The sequence below is a fragment of the Tachypleus tridentatus genome, chromosome 8 (genome assembly GCF_004210375.1).
Source record: "Tachypleus tridentatus isolate NWPU-2018 chromosome 8, ASM421037v1, whole genome shotgun sequence".
Taxonomy (NCBI): Eukaryota; Metazoa; Arthropoda; class Merostomata; order Xiphosura; family Limulidae; genus Tachypleus; species Tachypleus tridentatus.
Genome location: NC_134832.1, coordinates 119,268,356 through 119,285,563, shown reverse-complemented (window position 1 = coordinate 119,285,563; position 17,208 = coordinate 119,268,356). Strand labels below are relative to the sequence as shown.

General features: G+C 34.0%; 1 protein-coding gene across 1 annotated transcript in view; it reads left to right on the top strand.

Annotated features, from left to right (window-relative positions):
* The window catches only part of LOC143223333 (zinc finger protein 704-like), a 43,969-nt gene that overhangs the window by 17,127 nt on the left and 9,634 nt on the right, over window positions 1-17,208 (top strand). The window contains exon 3 of the mRNA XM_076451201.1: window positions 7,775-8,004. Within this exon, the coding sequence (XP_076307316.1) occupies window positions 7,775-8,004 (230 nt within the window). The remainder of the gene's footprint in view (window positions 1-7,774; window positions 8,005-17,208) is intronic.

The following is a 17,208-nucleotide window of genomic DNA, read 5'->3' as shown; positions in this document are numbered from 1 at the left end:
AGAATTTCGAACGATTTCTGTGAAGGAGAAATTAAACTATACATACACGAGTATGTGTCCTTTCGTTTCGTTACTTTGTGAAATATTTTCAATGGAATGAGTAATTTTTCAGAACTTAAAAAGTAAAAATGATGTGTAATGGAACAAAGTGATAATTCTATAACAATAATATGTTCAATTGACAGTCGTAAAAAAGACGGTTCACTGAAGTTTAAGTATTATTTTATGGTCGTTAAAATAGTGTTGGCAAATTTTATTCAGGAATGTATGCAAGTGCTCGTATATAATAAATATTTAAGCTCCCACATCCGACCCTCTAATAGCACAGCGATGTGCCCTTAGACTTACAACGTTAAAAACGGAGTTTGTATATCCTTGGTGGGCACAGCGCAGATAGCCTATTGCGTAGCTTTGCGCTTAGCTACAAACAAACAACCAAACCCATACACGATCTCGTAGTTAATAGGGAGAAAAGAAAGTTACACTTCTTTTTAACATTTCAGAAGACATTTGCGTAATCTTCTGTCTGACGGAAGAATGTTTTGTTGGACTGTTTGTAGATAGGACCAAGAAGCGCATTTTGAACGTTTTAAAACAAGGTGGTATAGCTGAACATTTGATATTTCCATGATAACCTTACTGTTTTTACTATTCTTTTATCATTTTTTTTTCGTGTATCTCTTATAGGGTTATAACCATAGCCTTGAATCATTGATACATTATAAGAAGTGAGTGTTAATCTTAATATAGATTTATTAGTGGTACTTCAAGAAGTATATTGTGTCTCTGTCTGGAGGTTATCAATGTGCTTATAGGTGAGGATTTTGGGCTTAATAACTATTGCGAAATGTTTCAGTATGTGAGTCCACGTTAATTTTTATTCACACACATACACACATTTAATAGTGTTCGCTAACAACAGAACTGTGTACCCAGTCGTTAAATATATTAAAATAAAATAATACGTTATAGATATATTAAGATTTGTAGTTCGTTTTACAGCCTAACAAGTCTTTTTCGCTTCTTTCAATGAGCTGGCATGGACAGATGGTTAGGGCGCTCGATTCACAATGTGTGGTTTCCCATAAAACATGGTCGCCCTTTCAGCCGTGGGGGCATTATAATGTGACGTTCAATCCCATTATTGGTATAAGAATAATGGTAAAAGAGTAGCACAAGAGTTGGCGGTGGGTGGTGATGACTAGCTGCCTTCCCTCTAGTCTTATACTGCTAAACTAGAGACGGCTAGCGCAGATAGCCCTCGTGTAGCTTTGCGCGAAATTCAAAACAAATCAAACCGCGCTTTGCAGTAAGGGGCTTGTTTCTGAGAAAATCTCCCAAATAAGGTTATTCAATCATAATTACGTATGCACACACACGCAGGCGTACAAGTACATCTTTGTTATGAACATCATATATAGTTATATTGTACAAAAGCATGATCTTTCACAGAAACTTATTGAACGAGTTCGCTAGGACAGGTTCACGGATCAATGTTTACTGGTTCAAAGAAGCATGCAGACCTCCGCGAATTGTTAGTTTTTTTATGTTGATATTGAAATATGTTGTAATTTCACTGCTAGAGTGTCAACGAAAATTGTTGACTTAATGAAACTAACATTAAAAATTACTAACAACTTGTAGATGTCTAAAGATACACACTGTATGCAGTGGAGAACTGTACCAGCATAAGAACGCATCTAGACGTACAGAATCGTTTAAGCACATAACATAACTTGCAAAATTACAATCACAGTTTACATAATATGAAATGTCAATATTAAGATTTTTTTAATTTAGTAATTATATGTACATATATAAGTAAATAACGTATTCCATTGTTCTTTCTCATAATAGAAATATGAACTAATTACAAGGTGAATCATAAGTGAAGTACCTAACTCATGCAATTTGTTTTTCGATTAGATTTGCAATACAGAGTAAAGTGTGTTGCTATTGCTGCGACATACGAAGGTGAATGAATAAGTTTTATACTATTTAATAAGACACTTTACTTTCGTAAAATGAGTGCTCAGCGTGTTTGCTTTCCTGATTAACGCATAGTTGTTTGCAAATGCGATCACCTGCGAGTTCTAAGAAACAAACAAGAATTAAGATAATAAAATAAGAAACAAGTCAGCTGGAAAAAAACCTTCGTTAAACTTACTTGTGAATTATCTTGTAAATATATGACCAGTTACAAAAACCTACAATTTTGGTCTGTATCAGCACTTATCAACTCGGCTACATAATCGTAAGTAAACTGTGCATATACAAAAAAATGTTCACCAATCCTTATGTTTTCTTGATTAATCAAGAGTAATGGCAATTAGCCAAATATGTTACGCACGTCTTTAATCAGTTTCTGTTATAAACAGAGTCAACAAACTGTATATCACCCATTTAATAGGTTTTGTTTACTTTAATATACCGAAGTTAAACTAAAAACGGCCCTTTCTAAAATATTAGCAGTTGTTGCCAGGACAATTGAATATTATATCGTTGTTGTACAACAATAATATATTCAATAGTTCTTTATATAAAGCATCTGTGAATACTGTTTGTTTTGAATTTCGCGCAAAGCTACATGAGGGTTATCTGCGCTAGCCGTCCCTAATTTAGCAGTGTAAGACTAGAGGGAAGGCAGCTAGTCATCATCATCCACCGCAAACTCTTGGGCTACTCTTTTATCAACAAATGCTAGGATTGACCGTAACTTTATAACGCCTTCACAGCTGAAAGGGCGAGCATGTTTGGTGTGACGGGGATTTGAAATGTGACCCTTAGCTTACGAGTTGAGCGCCCTAACTACTTGGCCATGCCGGGCCGCATCTGTGAAGAGCTATTATTTAGAGATATTGAACTCATCTCGAGTTTTAAATGTACAGAAAATCCGTGTGAATAGGACTATTACATTATTGATACTTTCGTAGGCTGCTTAACTACGTCATTAGATAAAAACTAAAATTCTTAGTAATATCGAACCAGTCATTCTTATGAATACTGGTTCCACTAGGAGTTAGTATCCTTATACATGCAGTACAGATGACAAGGTAATATACGGTTCAGTATTTGCATGAGGTATTTGTACATTCCATAAAATAATTAAAAAGTTTTTTGGTTCGTTTTGAATTTCGCCAAAGCTACACGAGTGTTATCTGCGCTAGCCTTCCCTAATTTAGCAGTGTAAGACTAGAGGGAAGGCAACTAGTCATCACCACCCACCGCCAACTCTTGGGCTACTCTTTTACTAACGAATAGTTGGATTGACCGTAACAATATAACGCCCTCACGGGAATTTAAAAATAATTGAAGTTTTATTTATTATAACTATGGCAAAGCACAACTACTCTTACTAAATAATGCCAATGATACTTTTGGGTTCATTTTTATGCAAAACAAGTGTCAAATAACCGGTTTTGTGACCTGATGTACTCATATTTTCTATTATATATAATAGTGAAAGAAACCCAGTGTATTCTCAGCAGCTTGAACAATAACAGTGTGCATAATTCGGAGATCTAGATTGGTAATGAAGCTTGCCAAGATTCTAACAAAGAAGTTTGGATGTTTTCTTGATGACGAGAAATCCACCTGAAGTAAAAATGTATTCTCAAGATAGCTGGTATGGGTATTAAACCTTTAATTAAATAAAATACTGAAGATGACCTAAGAAGCTCGCAACGTTGTTCTGTACTTTATTTTAATTAAAGTGCTAATATCTATACCAATCGTCTTGAGAATACATTTGAATGTTTTCTTGATGTTAAAAGCAATAAGTTAGTTAGATGGCCAGATACAATAAGTTAACTAGATGGGGAGACACAATATGTCGCTGCAGAATGGCTACAAGTCTCACAAAATGTTATTAGTATGATACAGATTTACTTTCATACAATTGGCTGAAGACAATTCTGCAAAATGGCTGATATGGTGTGGACCGAAGCAACTACCAGGCTCTAGCTTCCCGAATGAATCGAGTTCAGAGTACTAACTGGACAACAGATCCCATTATAAACGACCAGAAACAAATTTGATAAAGGTTGACTTTCGTGGAAGACGGCGAATGGCGTTGTTATTCTAATTATTCACCATAAAACATCTCATTTCTGGTATAGTCAAATGATATGTGTTCGTAGGTGAATCAGGCTTCACATTGCATGGGACCAGACATAAAACTGTGCACATTTAGAGGGTGCCAAGAACAAGATCCAACCCAAATTCCACGATGGAAAGGCACAGTGGAAGCATACCGGTTTGGGTAGGTATCAGTATTGTTAATCACACTTTTATGTGTTACGTGACACCATGAATGGCATACGATTAAGGGATGCAGTTTTACAATCATAGTGTTTCCAAATGAAGTTGACGTGATCTTTTTATAGTGAATCTTAACATGTACCTCCCACAGTGATCACCTTTAACAACTTCCTGGAAGAAGATTAAGAATAGACTGGCTAGCACTATCACTGAAAATGAATGTGATTAAACAGTATAAAATGATCTAGGAAGGCACTTGGCATCACGTGGTTTACTTCGAAGCAGTATTGAAGAACCGGAAGTAACTAATGGAGAAAGGAGCCTCATTACCCCAGCATCTCATTGATTCATATACGTTAAGGTTGTCATGTTTATGTACGATGTGAATTAGTATCAACGATGGTTATACACTAAACTAATAGTCGTTTTCCGATTATTTAATCTACTGAAGAGTTTATAACATCAACTAAGCATTGTGGACATAAATTTCAACAAGAGACATTTAGATCTGAAATCACATTGACTGGTCGTGTGACACTTGTTTTACGTAAGAATAAACGTAAGGATATCATTGACATTAGTTATAACAATTGTTGTGCCTTAACATAGCTCTAATATAGAAAACTGTTTATCTCGTGATTATTTTGAGCAGCGTAATTTTGATCACAAGACGCTTTTTTTGGTGCCTTAAAGTTAGTACTAAACTGTGACGTTATTTCCATGCGTCATGTAATAGTCTATTATAAACCAATTATTTTTTGATACAGATAAAATAAACCGATAAAACCACTTTTACAGGCGTGTTCTACCTCTATTTTGTTTTTTACGTCATCGGTATAATTGTGAAATAGAGCGATTAGAAATTTATGATACACAGCTCCTGACTATCACACATTTATTTGTATAGATTAACTTACTAAATAAAACTAGGTGAAAGCGACTCTAGTCTAAAAAGCATTTTATATTTTCATCTTAAAATAATTATTTAATGCATTATCTATGGAATAATCGTGAAAGAAAAAACTTATCGTTTAAGACATTGCGTGTTGTTATATAATACAGAATAATTCTAGTTGATTAGTAATTAATATAAAAAACTGGAGCACCTATCAACATTATTATTTAGGCTAAACGGAAAATGCGTTTCTGTTTTACGGTCGACTTCAACAGCTGTCTACCTTTTGTTATTATTGTAAATATATTTAACGCTTTCAATAAAATAATTTATTTTAAAGGTACACGTGTAAAGTTGATTATTCTAATTAAAACTGAAAAATACCAGTTAAGTAATGAGTGAAGTAGCTATAACTTTAACCAAACGTCAACATTCTATACTCTTTCCCCCTAAAGAATGAATAGGATTTCTGGCACTGTATAACAACATATATATCAAGAGAAAGAGAGATAATAAAACCTATTTCTTAACAACCGTTTCTCTTAAAATAACATTCACTAAACACAAATGTAAATTAATATAGAATAGCATAATTTACAATAAACTCAGTCGTCTGCAGTACTGTTACAAGCTATATTTCTTTCATTTTGTAACATATACATTAGTGAGAGGGCGCATAACGTTAAGATCGAAAAGTGTAATGGCGTAGACGTTGAAAGTTCTAAAAATTTTGGCGTTAAATTTCCCAGTAAATCAAAGGAATTGGATATAAATACGCAATTCAGTGAAGCATCAAAGAAAATATAGTTGTTTCTAGTCAGTAGAGTAAATCAGTCAGTATTTAATTTCTAGTTATTGGATCGATTAGCTGTAAATTTGTAGAAACTAGTTTATTTTTTTACATTTGTAAAGTACAGTTAGAATGGTTGTAAACAGCCTACAAGTTTCCAGTGTTTAAGCTTGTAAAAACTTTAAGGAAGGAATAACGTTACACTTTTTTTTTTGGCTTAGCAATTTTATTGTGTCTTGAAAGCCTATGTAACCTGCAGTGTATTAAGAAAGTAGTTTTTAATGCAATATATTAAGTTGAATATTTTAAAACATGCCACGAGTCCTTGTTTCCAAGGTTTCTGTTATCAATGACAAAATAATACATTAACGTTTTGAAGGCTTAAAACAGGTAATTTATATATGTATATAAACGTACATTTTGAAGGCTTAAAACAGGTGGATTTATAAAGAAAAAACAACAAACATACAGAACAAAGAGGGTTTTAGAATTTTAATGGAAAAGGTCGTCTAATTTTTTCAACAGGTACTCGCAGTTCATCAAAATTCTCAAACCTACGAAGTGTAGTCTGCCTAAAGTTCCACTGAAACAACAGGATAAAGGACACAATATATTTGTATACAAGTTTGTTTGTTTTTTTATGAACCCCTCCTTTCCATCCAGACTCATTGTAATGATATTATGACGTATCACACAAGTTTGCTTTTCTATCCAATAACTACATGAGGAAGGCGTGTTTCATATGGAAGACGCTGTATACGTGATAAACCACACGTGATAATACGTTTAGCAATTCTCTAAGATTGAGGAATTTTAAACGTTACGTTGTTTTTGTTATTGTTTTGTCTTCTAAGAATGCAATTTACAACAGGGCGTGCTTATATTTTTTTGCAGTCTTTGATTTCAGAAAACGTTTTCTTTGTATATACACTTGATGCATTGTAATCATACCTATAAACAATGCAATCGACATGAAATACAGCCAGATGTGACGTAGTTAAAAGTTTGCTAGTTTTTGTATTGTTTTGTAAGCAGATTAATGTGCAAGTGGTTTTTCAAAACTTACTTATTTTTAACCTCTTGATTACCAATTAATATTTACTCGCCTTTAGAATAAATGCTTATTTTCATTGTTAAAACATTTTATAATCTAAGTATTACGTTTCCTGTGCTGTAAAAGTTCCATGTATAAAATAAGCTGGGTACAAAATATATTTATGTTGTCCATTTATGCCTCTTTGTTACCCTGATAATAGGGCGATTAAAAAAAGAAGACAAAATATCAAGTAATACGTAATATAGTACAAGTTAATACTGATTTTGTGCATATTTGTCGAACACAAATACACTACTAACCAGATCAATAAATACAGTCAAACTAGTTATTATTGGAAAGAGAAAATGTATTATTTATATTATTATAATTACGTAAACAAAGAATATTTTTCCTTCATCTGTGTTTTAATGCTCGATTTATTTAATACTTAACAATGTAACCGGATTAAATTACGTTTCATACATTTATTTCACCCTTTTCTTCAGAGTTCATAGAAGAGTTGCTTTCGTTATTAAAGTAAACGATTGTTTATTTGAAGGCAAGCAAACAGCTACACAATGGGCTATTTATGTTCTGTCCACCATAAGTATCAAAATTCTGTTTCTGGCGTTTTAATTCCGCCATTGGGAAGGGGCTAAAGGTAAAGGATAGTTTAGTTTTAAAATGCTCTCAACATTTACTCACATTTTGTCAAAATGACACTTATTTTTAATTTTAGTCTCCCCTGGAATTTTGTTGCTTTTCATCCTTTAATTATTACTTTTATTTCCAGGCTCATATGGTTATTCCTGGACTAGTAGTACTAGCTCGGGTTTTCAGGGCTGGGACAGTTCTTCCTCTGACACCAGGACAACTACACCTTCTCCTCCTAGCCCTTCTCTTTCCGTGGACACTGTCGCTACACAGAATAACGTTTCCTCACCAGGCCAGGTGTCAGATGAGGGCATCGAAATGGATGAGACAGTAGTTTTTATGGAAGAGCCTCTTTCAGGCAAACGTAAAGTAAGTGTCTGAGAGTCAGGGTAAATGACCCGTGATGTCTGAGAACGTTTATAACCTTGACTGGCAATTCAGAAAGCAAGGGGAAGAAAATAAAGGGCTGGTTTAACTGTTTAGTATATATATATATATAAAAAAACAATAAGTTCGTGAATAGTTCCCTGACGTTTAACATTATAAATAATTCTTGGAGAGGCACCTCTAGTATGTTTTTATTTTCCATTTAACATCTTTTGGATAACTATTGTGCATCACATATCGTAGTAGTTTCTTAACTTTAGAGAATAAATTTTCTGTTTTTATATCTCCATTTTCATATTGGTCAATGTTACATACTCTCCTTTGTCCTTGGTATAAAAATATTTATATGCACTCTAATGAAAATTATCTAATTATGTAGTACTATGTGTACGAATAATTGTAGTTTATTTGAATGATAACATATTGAGGTGATGAAAGTCTGCATATGTGAGGTATAACGCCACAGATGACCTGTTTAGTGGATATAAGTTTGATTCACGCAAAGCCTAGCCGGAATATTCGGCACTGCATTGGCACTACAGGTGGAATGATTGTTAGAATGGTGGATATGAAAAAACAAAAATAAATATTCATTTAGTGAGATTTTTAAATTTCAAGAATACGATTTGTGGAAAGGCAAAACTCGCCCAACAGAACGTTTAGGATAACAATGGTTCTAGAAACCAGATCCCAACCCATTTAAGTTAACCATCACCATTCTTTGGTGGCATTACTTTTCCTCCGGAGGAACTACTGAAGGACCTTTGACAGACAACCCAGCTTCATCAATCATACTAACAACATGATAACCAGAGCTACCAAAATGACCATCTCACTAAAAATTGCAATGGGAAGTAAAGTTGAAGAATGTCACCTACTTATGTCCTACCAAACTTTTATTCGTTTCATTCTGTATTTTTTACCACCAATGGTCAGCATTAGTTTGCTTGTTTTAGAGCAAAGCTATAGTAAGCCATCTGTTGTGTCCATTACGGGGAATGAAAACTCAGATTTTAACGTAGTAAGTCCGTCAATATACCATTGACGTAACAAGGAACATTCAGCTTTATCAGCTTTACTGCTGCACAGCTAAATAGGATTGAAAGGATACAAAACACCTATTTAAGAATAATGTACTTCAGCCACCCCATCAAAGCTTGGTTACACATTACAAGCCTCAGCAGTATCACAGAACACCAAGAGAACTTGTAAGCAAGCAAATATATTCGCCTGGACTTTGCAGTGTAAAGATAATGAATTCCATCATCGAGTCACAACCATTTTAAACTGGGACATTCAATCTCCACAATATTCTCGCAGATGCTGACCAAACAAGGGCTTATTTTCTAAGAGGTGCTGCTGGAGACAGCCATTAGATAATTTGTCACCATAAAGTCTAAGATTTTGCCTTGTAGAATAAACGTCTGGTACAACTGAAATCTGTGAAGTAGTTTGAGAGAAAATATAGAGATTTAGCAAAATGCAAAGCAGAAAAAAGTCGTTTAGCATTTATGTCGAGATCATGGTGAACAGTCAGTCAACTGTCATCATGGTCACAAATGGTTTCTACTTCAAAGATAGTGACAGAGCCAGTTGAACATTTATCACTCGTGGAGGAACAACATTTTGCATAACGTTGGTGGAGCATTCAAGCTTTCATAAGCAGCAGATGAACAGAGCTGGAAGCAATAAAATAAACTCTTTTCTAGATTGCTAAAAGCAACTAACCACGAATACAAAATACGCCAGTTAATATACCAGATAATAGAAGGTAAAGCTAAACAAGAAAATTGATAAGCTCGCAGACAAAAGCCCTTTGTCAACTCCCACCAACTTTATTGGCAAAATATCAACCTGCTCTTCATTAATAAGATGAAAACGGTAATCATTGGAAGGCCCTTATTGACATCCAGAAAGAATGACGCTGACGAAAATAAAATACAGTATGGTGTAGTTAAGAAAATAAAAAGATTTAAAATGTGTAGGATAGATAGATGGGCATTGGTAACGCCAATCAGTTTTTAATGCTGTGGAACTGTCAACTAGTATTCAACTCTGCTCAACCGATACCATTAGCGCGATAATAAACAAAGATTTGAAGTAGACAAAGATTTACAAGCAAAATGTTTACAAGTTTCTTATCAAATCAATAGCTATTTTTATGAGAAATATGTCTAAAAGACTGGAATCACAGCAGTGTCACCCGATCATATTCTTTTTAAGTCTCTCGATGTAACTTCAACAAATTTTTATGCCTTTGGTATTCTTTAATACGTTCGTAAATTCGACGCCCACTTACAGTAGAAAGTCTGTCAAAATGTGCAGTCTGAGATTGGCCTCACTAGTCTTCCTAGAAATTGCAGTAATAGGCAATAGTTAATAATCACAGCTGTTAAACTGAGCGCATTCAAAGATGAAATACATAATTTCAAGGGCAGAACAGGACCAAGAACATCATTCGTACAAAGTGTTATTAACTCCATTATTTATAGTATATTTTATCAAAAAAATGTTGATTTGGTACTAACCAATTTTTACAAATAGTGTGTATACACTAGCGAACCCATGGGTCTGTCGCCCATATTTACAGGGCCGCTATAATACATACACATTTATCGCTTGAACTATTATTTTGCTATTTTTATTTTATTTTAATGATCATTGTCGCTATACTGCAAATTTAATTTCTGTAATCAAAGTATGAAAACAGTTGCTAGTAGGCCTACTTACTTACGTGATCTAATGTAAATCAGTGTCAGATTTGGGATCCGCTTTTGGGTAATCCCCTTAAAAGCATTTTCGAGAAATACGGAGGTTTCCTAAGGGGTTGGATGAAAAGTTTAAAACTGTGTGCAAACTTCGGGGTCAAGACGATTCGTTTGGGACCACTTTGAAATTGGTGATTCCAGCAGTTTGGGAAAAGGGGTTTTTAGGAAATATACGGGTTTTCCAAAGGATGAGATGAAATGTTTTACCTTTGTACAAACCTTGGAACAGAGACGATTTGTTTAGTACTTAAAAGTGGGTGCGACCATCAGGTTTGGTGGACTTGCATGACACACGCACGCACGCACATTGGATCGTATATAAATACGTAATATGTGATATGCCTAACGTTAACCTGTGTAAGTAGTCATGTTTATAATTAAGTTCAAAGTTACACAATGAGTTATCTGTGCTGTTCCCCCACGAGTTTCATTACCCTGTTTTTTGCGTTATAAGCCTCGAGACTTACCGCTGAACTACTAGAGGGCGCTTAATTTAAATAATAAACATCTTATATCACGTACATAATTAGTTTTGGATAAATAAAATCGAAATAGGGTGTGCGTTTCCTGTAATATTTTTATAAGACTTACAGACTACGCCGAGCATTTAAATCAAGGAATTTGAAACAGTATCTGTGTATTTAAAATTCAAAAACAACTAAAATGGTATAGAAGAAATACGTCATTTTGCCACTGTAGTCGAAACTACTTTATAATTAGAGAAAGTTTCTGTTCTTCACAGGCTAATTCTCGCTTATATCGTGTTTGCCACTTTACTCTTCTCCTTTAAAATTGGTTTCGTTAATATTATTTCCCATAAAGTTTGAAATATTTTTATTGTTAGTACTGTATTCATTTTTTTATATTTTGAACATTATTTTGCGTTGATAGCGTGGCCCGGCATGGCCAAGCGTGTTAAGGCGTTCGACTCGTAATCCGAGGGTCGCGTGTTCAAATCCCGGTCGCGCCAAACATGCTCGCCCTTTCAGCTGTGGGGGCGTTATAATGTGACGGCCAATTCCACTATTCGTTGGTAAAAGAGTAGCCCAAGAGTTTGCGGTGGGTGCTGATGACTAGCTGCCTTCCCTCTAATCTTACACTGCTAAATTAGGGATGGCTTGCGCAGATAGCCCTCGAGTAGCTTTGCGCGAAAATCGAAACAAACATTTGCGTTGATAGCGCCCTCAATGATACTGTGGTATGTCTGCGTACTTCAACTCTCACATCTGGGTTTCGATACCCGTGCTTGACAGAGCAAAGATAGTCTATTATGGTGCTTTGTGCTTAACTTTAATCAAATAAACAAACAAGCGTTGATAGCTTAGTTTGTGGATTTAGGACAAACCTAAATTTCTTATGCAGTAGGCCGACCCTCGTGGAGATATTATTGGGATTACGGCCGAAAATGACTTCGATAATAAAGATATTTAAGTGATATTTCAATCCATTATAACTATCATAGGTTTAGATCTTACTTTGTAATTATCAGTGACATTATATGTAAATTTTATGCAAAAGTGGGGGTAATTAAATTACTAGTTACTTTTTAATTATCATCTGTGTAGTTGGCGCACGTTTTGTACGCACATGTATTTTCACGTATTCAAACACCCCAACCTGTTTAATCGCACTAAGAATAACTCCAGAAGAAGGTAACTTTTCTATCTGGCATTCATGCTTAGTAGTTTCGTATTCGAACGACGTGTTAATTTCTTCTTTGTTTGTTCACTTTGTCATTTGATAATAAGGAATTCAGTTTTTAATATTTTCTTGTTTTTGAATTTCGCACAAAGCTAGACGAGGGTTCGAACCCGCGACCCTCCGATTAGGAGTCAAACGCCTTAACCCACCTGACCATGCCGAGCCTTTGAATGCTTTTATAAATTGTGAATTTTCAGCCTTTGTTGTTATAATCAACTATTATGGTATGTACACATTTATGGATTCAGATATTCACGTGGAAGGATCATTTGTATATCCATAAATAATGGCTTTTTTCTCTTTTTTTTAAAGTTTCATAAGAAGTAACCGATTTTACTTTTCAGTGAAAAAAAAGAGAACAATGTATTATTAGTAACATTATAATAAACATTTTTTTTATTGAAGTTGATTAATAGCACGGTAAAAGAAACTTATTAGTGCAATATTAATTACATTAGATCACTTCAGAAACAGAAATATTGATCATTTTTGTTTTCCAGTTTTTACATACATATTATACTTATTAAAAAAACAACAACAACAGAGAACCTTTCAGAAACCAAGGGTTTGAAGGTCTTTCAGAAAGGGTTTATCTTATTAAGCTTATATGCGAAAAAATTTTTTTTCATTGTAACGAGTGATCGTTAGAGAAATGTTGGTAAACAGATGGTGTTGAAGGTTCTTAAACAAGATTAAAATATATTTTATAAAACGAGTTCACACTAAGTTGATATCTTGTAGATAGTTTGTTTTGTAATTGGAGATAGGTAGCCTTCGAACCTCCGCAGAAGTCTTCATCAGATCTAAGTTAACAAAAATGTTTATTATAATAAACTCATCTGAATTTCATGAGTAGTTTGTCTTTGCACCACATGTCATATTTCTTTTATATACATGTGAGTGTGTGTATATATATATATATATATATGTAATGCGGTTTCTGAAGTGTACTTATAAGGTATTTTACTTTAAGTACATAACATGTGTACAGTCAATCATGTGTCCACTTATAACTTTTCATAGGTGTTCTAAATACCCGACATTAGAAAACTGACAAGTTACTTAAACGATTTTCGAATTATCGCTGAATTTACGTGGCGCATGAGCAAATTAGTACTACGATGTTTGTTACGGTTGAGAAGTGTGAATTATCGTATGTCTATTTGTTGTCATGTGTAATAAAATTATTACGGTAAAAGTTCATTAAACTGCCGATAGTGTTTCTTATAATTTGCTTAAGGTTCAATAACTTAAAAGAATTGGTTCATGCACAGTTAAATTTGATTGATTTATTTTACTTTTTCTAGTGGAAATTCAATAGAACAAGTAGTGTGTCGAACTGATCATGTTACTTGATCCTATTTCACTTCTACTAAGTAGTTTTAAGTAACCAGTTTTTATCATATAAAACCGTTCGACTTGTTTGACTGCTTAAAGTTCTCTTACTCCAGGCTGAATTCTGAAAGAAACCGTTAAAAGTATTAATGTAAGCTTCTGGTGTGTGTATAATGTAATAAAAAGTTCAGTTTAAGAAAACACTAAAAAGAAAGATACCCAATTAGTTCGTTTCTTGAATTTCGTGGAGTCACTCGAATGTTTTCTGCCGTAACTGTTTCCAATTTTGAAGTGCTAAACTTACAGGGCATGCAGTTAATCACCGCAACCCACCGACAACTCTTGGGCCAGTCATAACTAAACGAATAATGGGATTGACCATTATAAACGCCTCCACGGCATAAAGAGGAACGTGTTTTGAGATTCAAATCCGCGACCCTCACATAGTGAGTGCCCTAACCACCTGACCATGCCAGGTTACAAAGAGAGATAGGTGAAACCTATTCATAAGAATCCCTTTGCTATCAGTGTATCTGTAACGTTGATGTTTAGTAATGTAGAGCTGATAACATTTGATTGTGTGGTTTCGTGAAGAGCGAAGTTTAGTTTCTAAATACAGATATGATGTAATTCTTTCACACGTATCGCAAATAGTCAATAAAAGGAACTCTTTATTTATGACACTATATATAATTAATTACCTTATGCCGTTTAAAACGAGGTTGGGTCAGTAGGTGTCCTTTTATTGTTCGAAGTTCTAATGGTGTTCGTTTACGATCATGTATTTGACGTTCTCTGTAACCAATGTTAGTGGCATAACTTACAGATAACGTATTTCGTCTTTACTGAAAACGTCAGTTTTTACTGATAATACATGTGAGAAAGTTGGTTATTATATTTTGATCTAAAGTAAAATTACTGACAACAGAGACTTTAGCTAAGAACATCACGTTTTTATGTTGAGAGACAGACAAAAAATATGTAAAAGCGGGTAGTTTGTTTTCATTTTATCTAAGAAGTGACAATGATTTAATGGAAAAACAATAGCAAAAAAAAAACAAAATAAATGGCTGCATATGATAATATACGGTGTTATATAGAAGACCTGGTTAGACAGAGCCGCTCATATTTATGAAATAAATAAATTCTGAACTTTTGGGTTCAAAGAGTTCTTGTTTTAACGTGTAACAGATACATTTTCCCGATTTCATTAATTTTTAAGTTTCAACAACAAACTTCAGAATAATCAAGTGATACAGGTACTATATGTAGTGGATAGATAATAAATCGTAATTTAATAATAAAAAATGTTTTAAAATATTTCTTGTGAATCAGTGTAATATTACTTTGAAGAAATATACTAACATATTGTAGGAAACGGTCCGGTTAAAAATGTCGACATTGCGTGTGATGTTGGCAAAACACAGTCAAAGAGATATAAACGAAAATCCTTTCCCTAATCAAGTACAAAACTGCTTTTGAAGTTCGGATAACCTTCCCTGATGTCGATAAAACAGGCTGAAAACACATTGAGTTTCTTGTAGCTGTAACTCGTAAACCACAGAGTGCCTACGACCAGTCTAAACACTTCGCTAGTTCCTAGGATGCGACTTTTCATATCTAGAGCAACAAGTGATCCACGAGTTATAGTCCAGAATGCTAATTACAGTCTGTGATCAGTAAACCATTATGTGTTATATGGCAACAGATAATCTGCATTGAGCAGTATCCTGGTCATGTCTTATCTTGCTTCAAAAAGAAACATCTATAGAATAGGACTGAATAAGTTTGTGAAATTCTGGGAGGGAGAAAAATATGCGTTGTCTACCTTGGATTCGACCACCTAACGTATGTATGCATCCACCTCATGAGTGCAGTGTGTGAGTGGTGGAATACGGAAATGGATAATGTAGATTTTCCTCTTATCCCAAATACTCTGTAGTTTCTGATTTTTTTTATTCCTACAATTTTAGAATAACATTGTTGTTACCACTTCATACTGGACAAACGAAGAATGAACTTTAGTTGACCTATATATTAATTTCGAGGTTACAGTTTCATCGTATTGTTTGAAATTATAATTTGTTGGGCTGTTTGATTTCTTAAAATATTAAACATTATTATTGCCAGAATAAAAAAAAAAGTAATTATAAATACCTCTTAAACTAAATACGTTATTTGGTAAGATATATTATTAAACATCATTGGGCACTATTATCTGAAACAGAAGGTAGATTTCCTACTGCATTTAATTCAGTTAAAGCGTATGGGTATTTTAAAATGACAGTCTTCTACTAAACCTCAAATAGCGTGTCATAACCTCTGTTTATTAATTATATTTAGCTGAAGTGGTCTACTTGAACACAAGTTGTTACGGTAGCAAGACGTGTGTTACTTCTTTTGTTGTTGCTCCTCGTAATAATTTGTCAGTGTGTGTTGTTGTTTTTACTGACGTATTTCATTTGTTAGCTCTACTGAATATATTTCATACATGTGTTCGTATGTTCTTGCATACGCGTGTGCGTTTGGGCTCTGTGCCAACATCCTGTTCAGACAGGCTTAGCTTATCACAAGCAAACAGCAATTGGGTTATGCCGGCCGGCAAACCACACGACTAATGATAGTAACTGTAGCGCTAATTTAAAATAATAGGTGGAGTATGTCTTCTGAACTGTCAGCTACATGCTGTTCACGTGTTAACTACCGAAATGCTTTCTTTTATTGAGGACACTTCTGTAACTCGAAATGAAAGAACAAAAACATTGAAACGATTTTTTTTTGTATTATAAACTGACTCGTAACACTTCGATGTTTCAGATTGTCACACTCTGTTTCAGAAGAATAATCTCCAAAAGTGCTAGGCTCTGACGTTGTTAATAAGAATAAAATTCTCAACAAAGCACATATAATTGATTTATTGTAATGTGTTACGCTTGCAACTGCAATTCTTTACTAACTTATTAGTGTTCTACTGGAAAAGTACAAGTTAAACTGTAGTAAATGTATATGTAAAAATCAAGTAAATTTTAAACCAAGTATTGTAACTTTAAAAAAAAAGTCTGTACGAAAAATAAATATTATTTCGGTTTTTGTTTTTTTTATTCTTCAGTTTAGGTGTTAAAGGGCACATGGCGTTAAAGTAAGCCTACAATGCCTAGTAAGTTCTAAGTTTAGGGCTTAGTAATTTCGACAGATATTTAGAAGTGATACATAAGATATAAATAGGGCCTGTCAGTTAGTTGTTTCCAGTCAGTTTAGAGCAATGAGATATTTATATTAGTGTCATATATCAATTAGCCGTGAAAATATACAAATACGTTTATTTTCATGTTTGACATAGTACCGTTATCAAGGTATTTCGGTTTGAACGTCTTTTACAAAC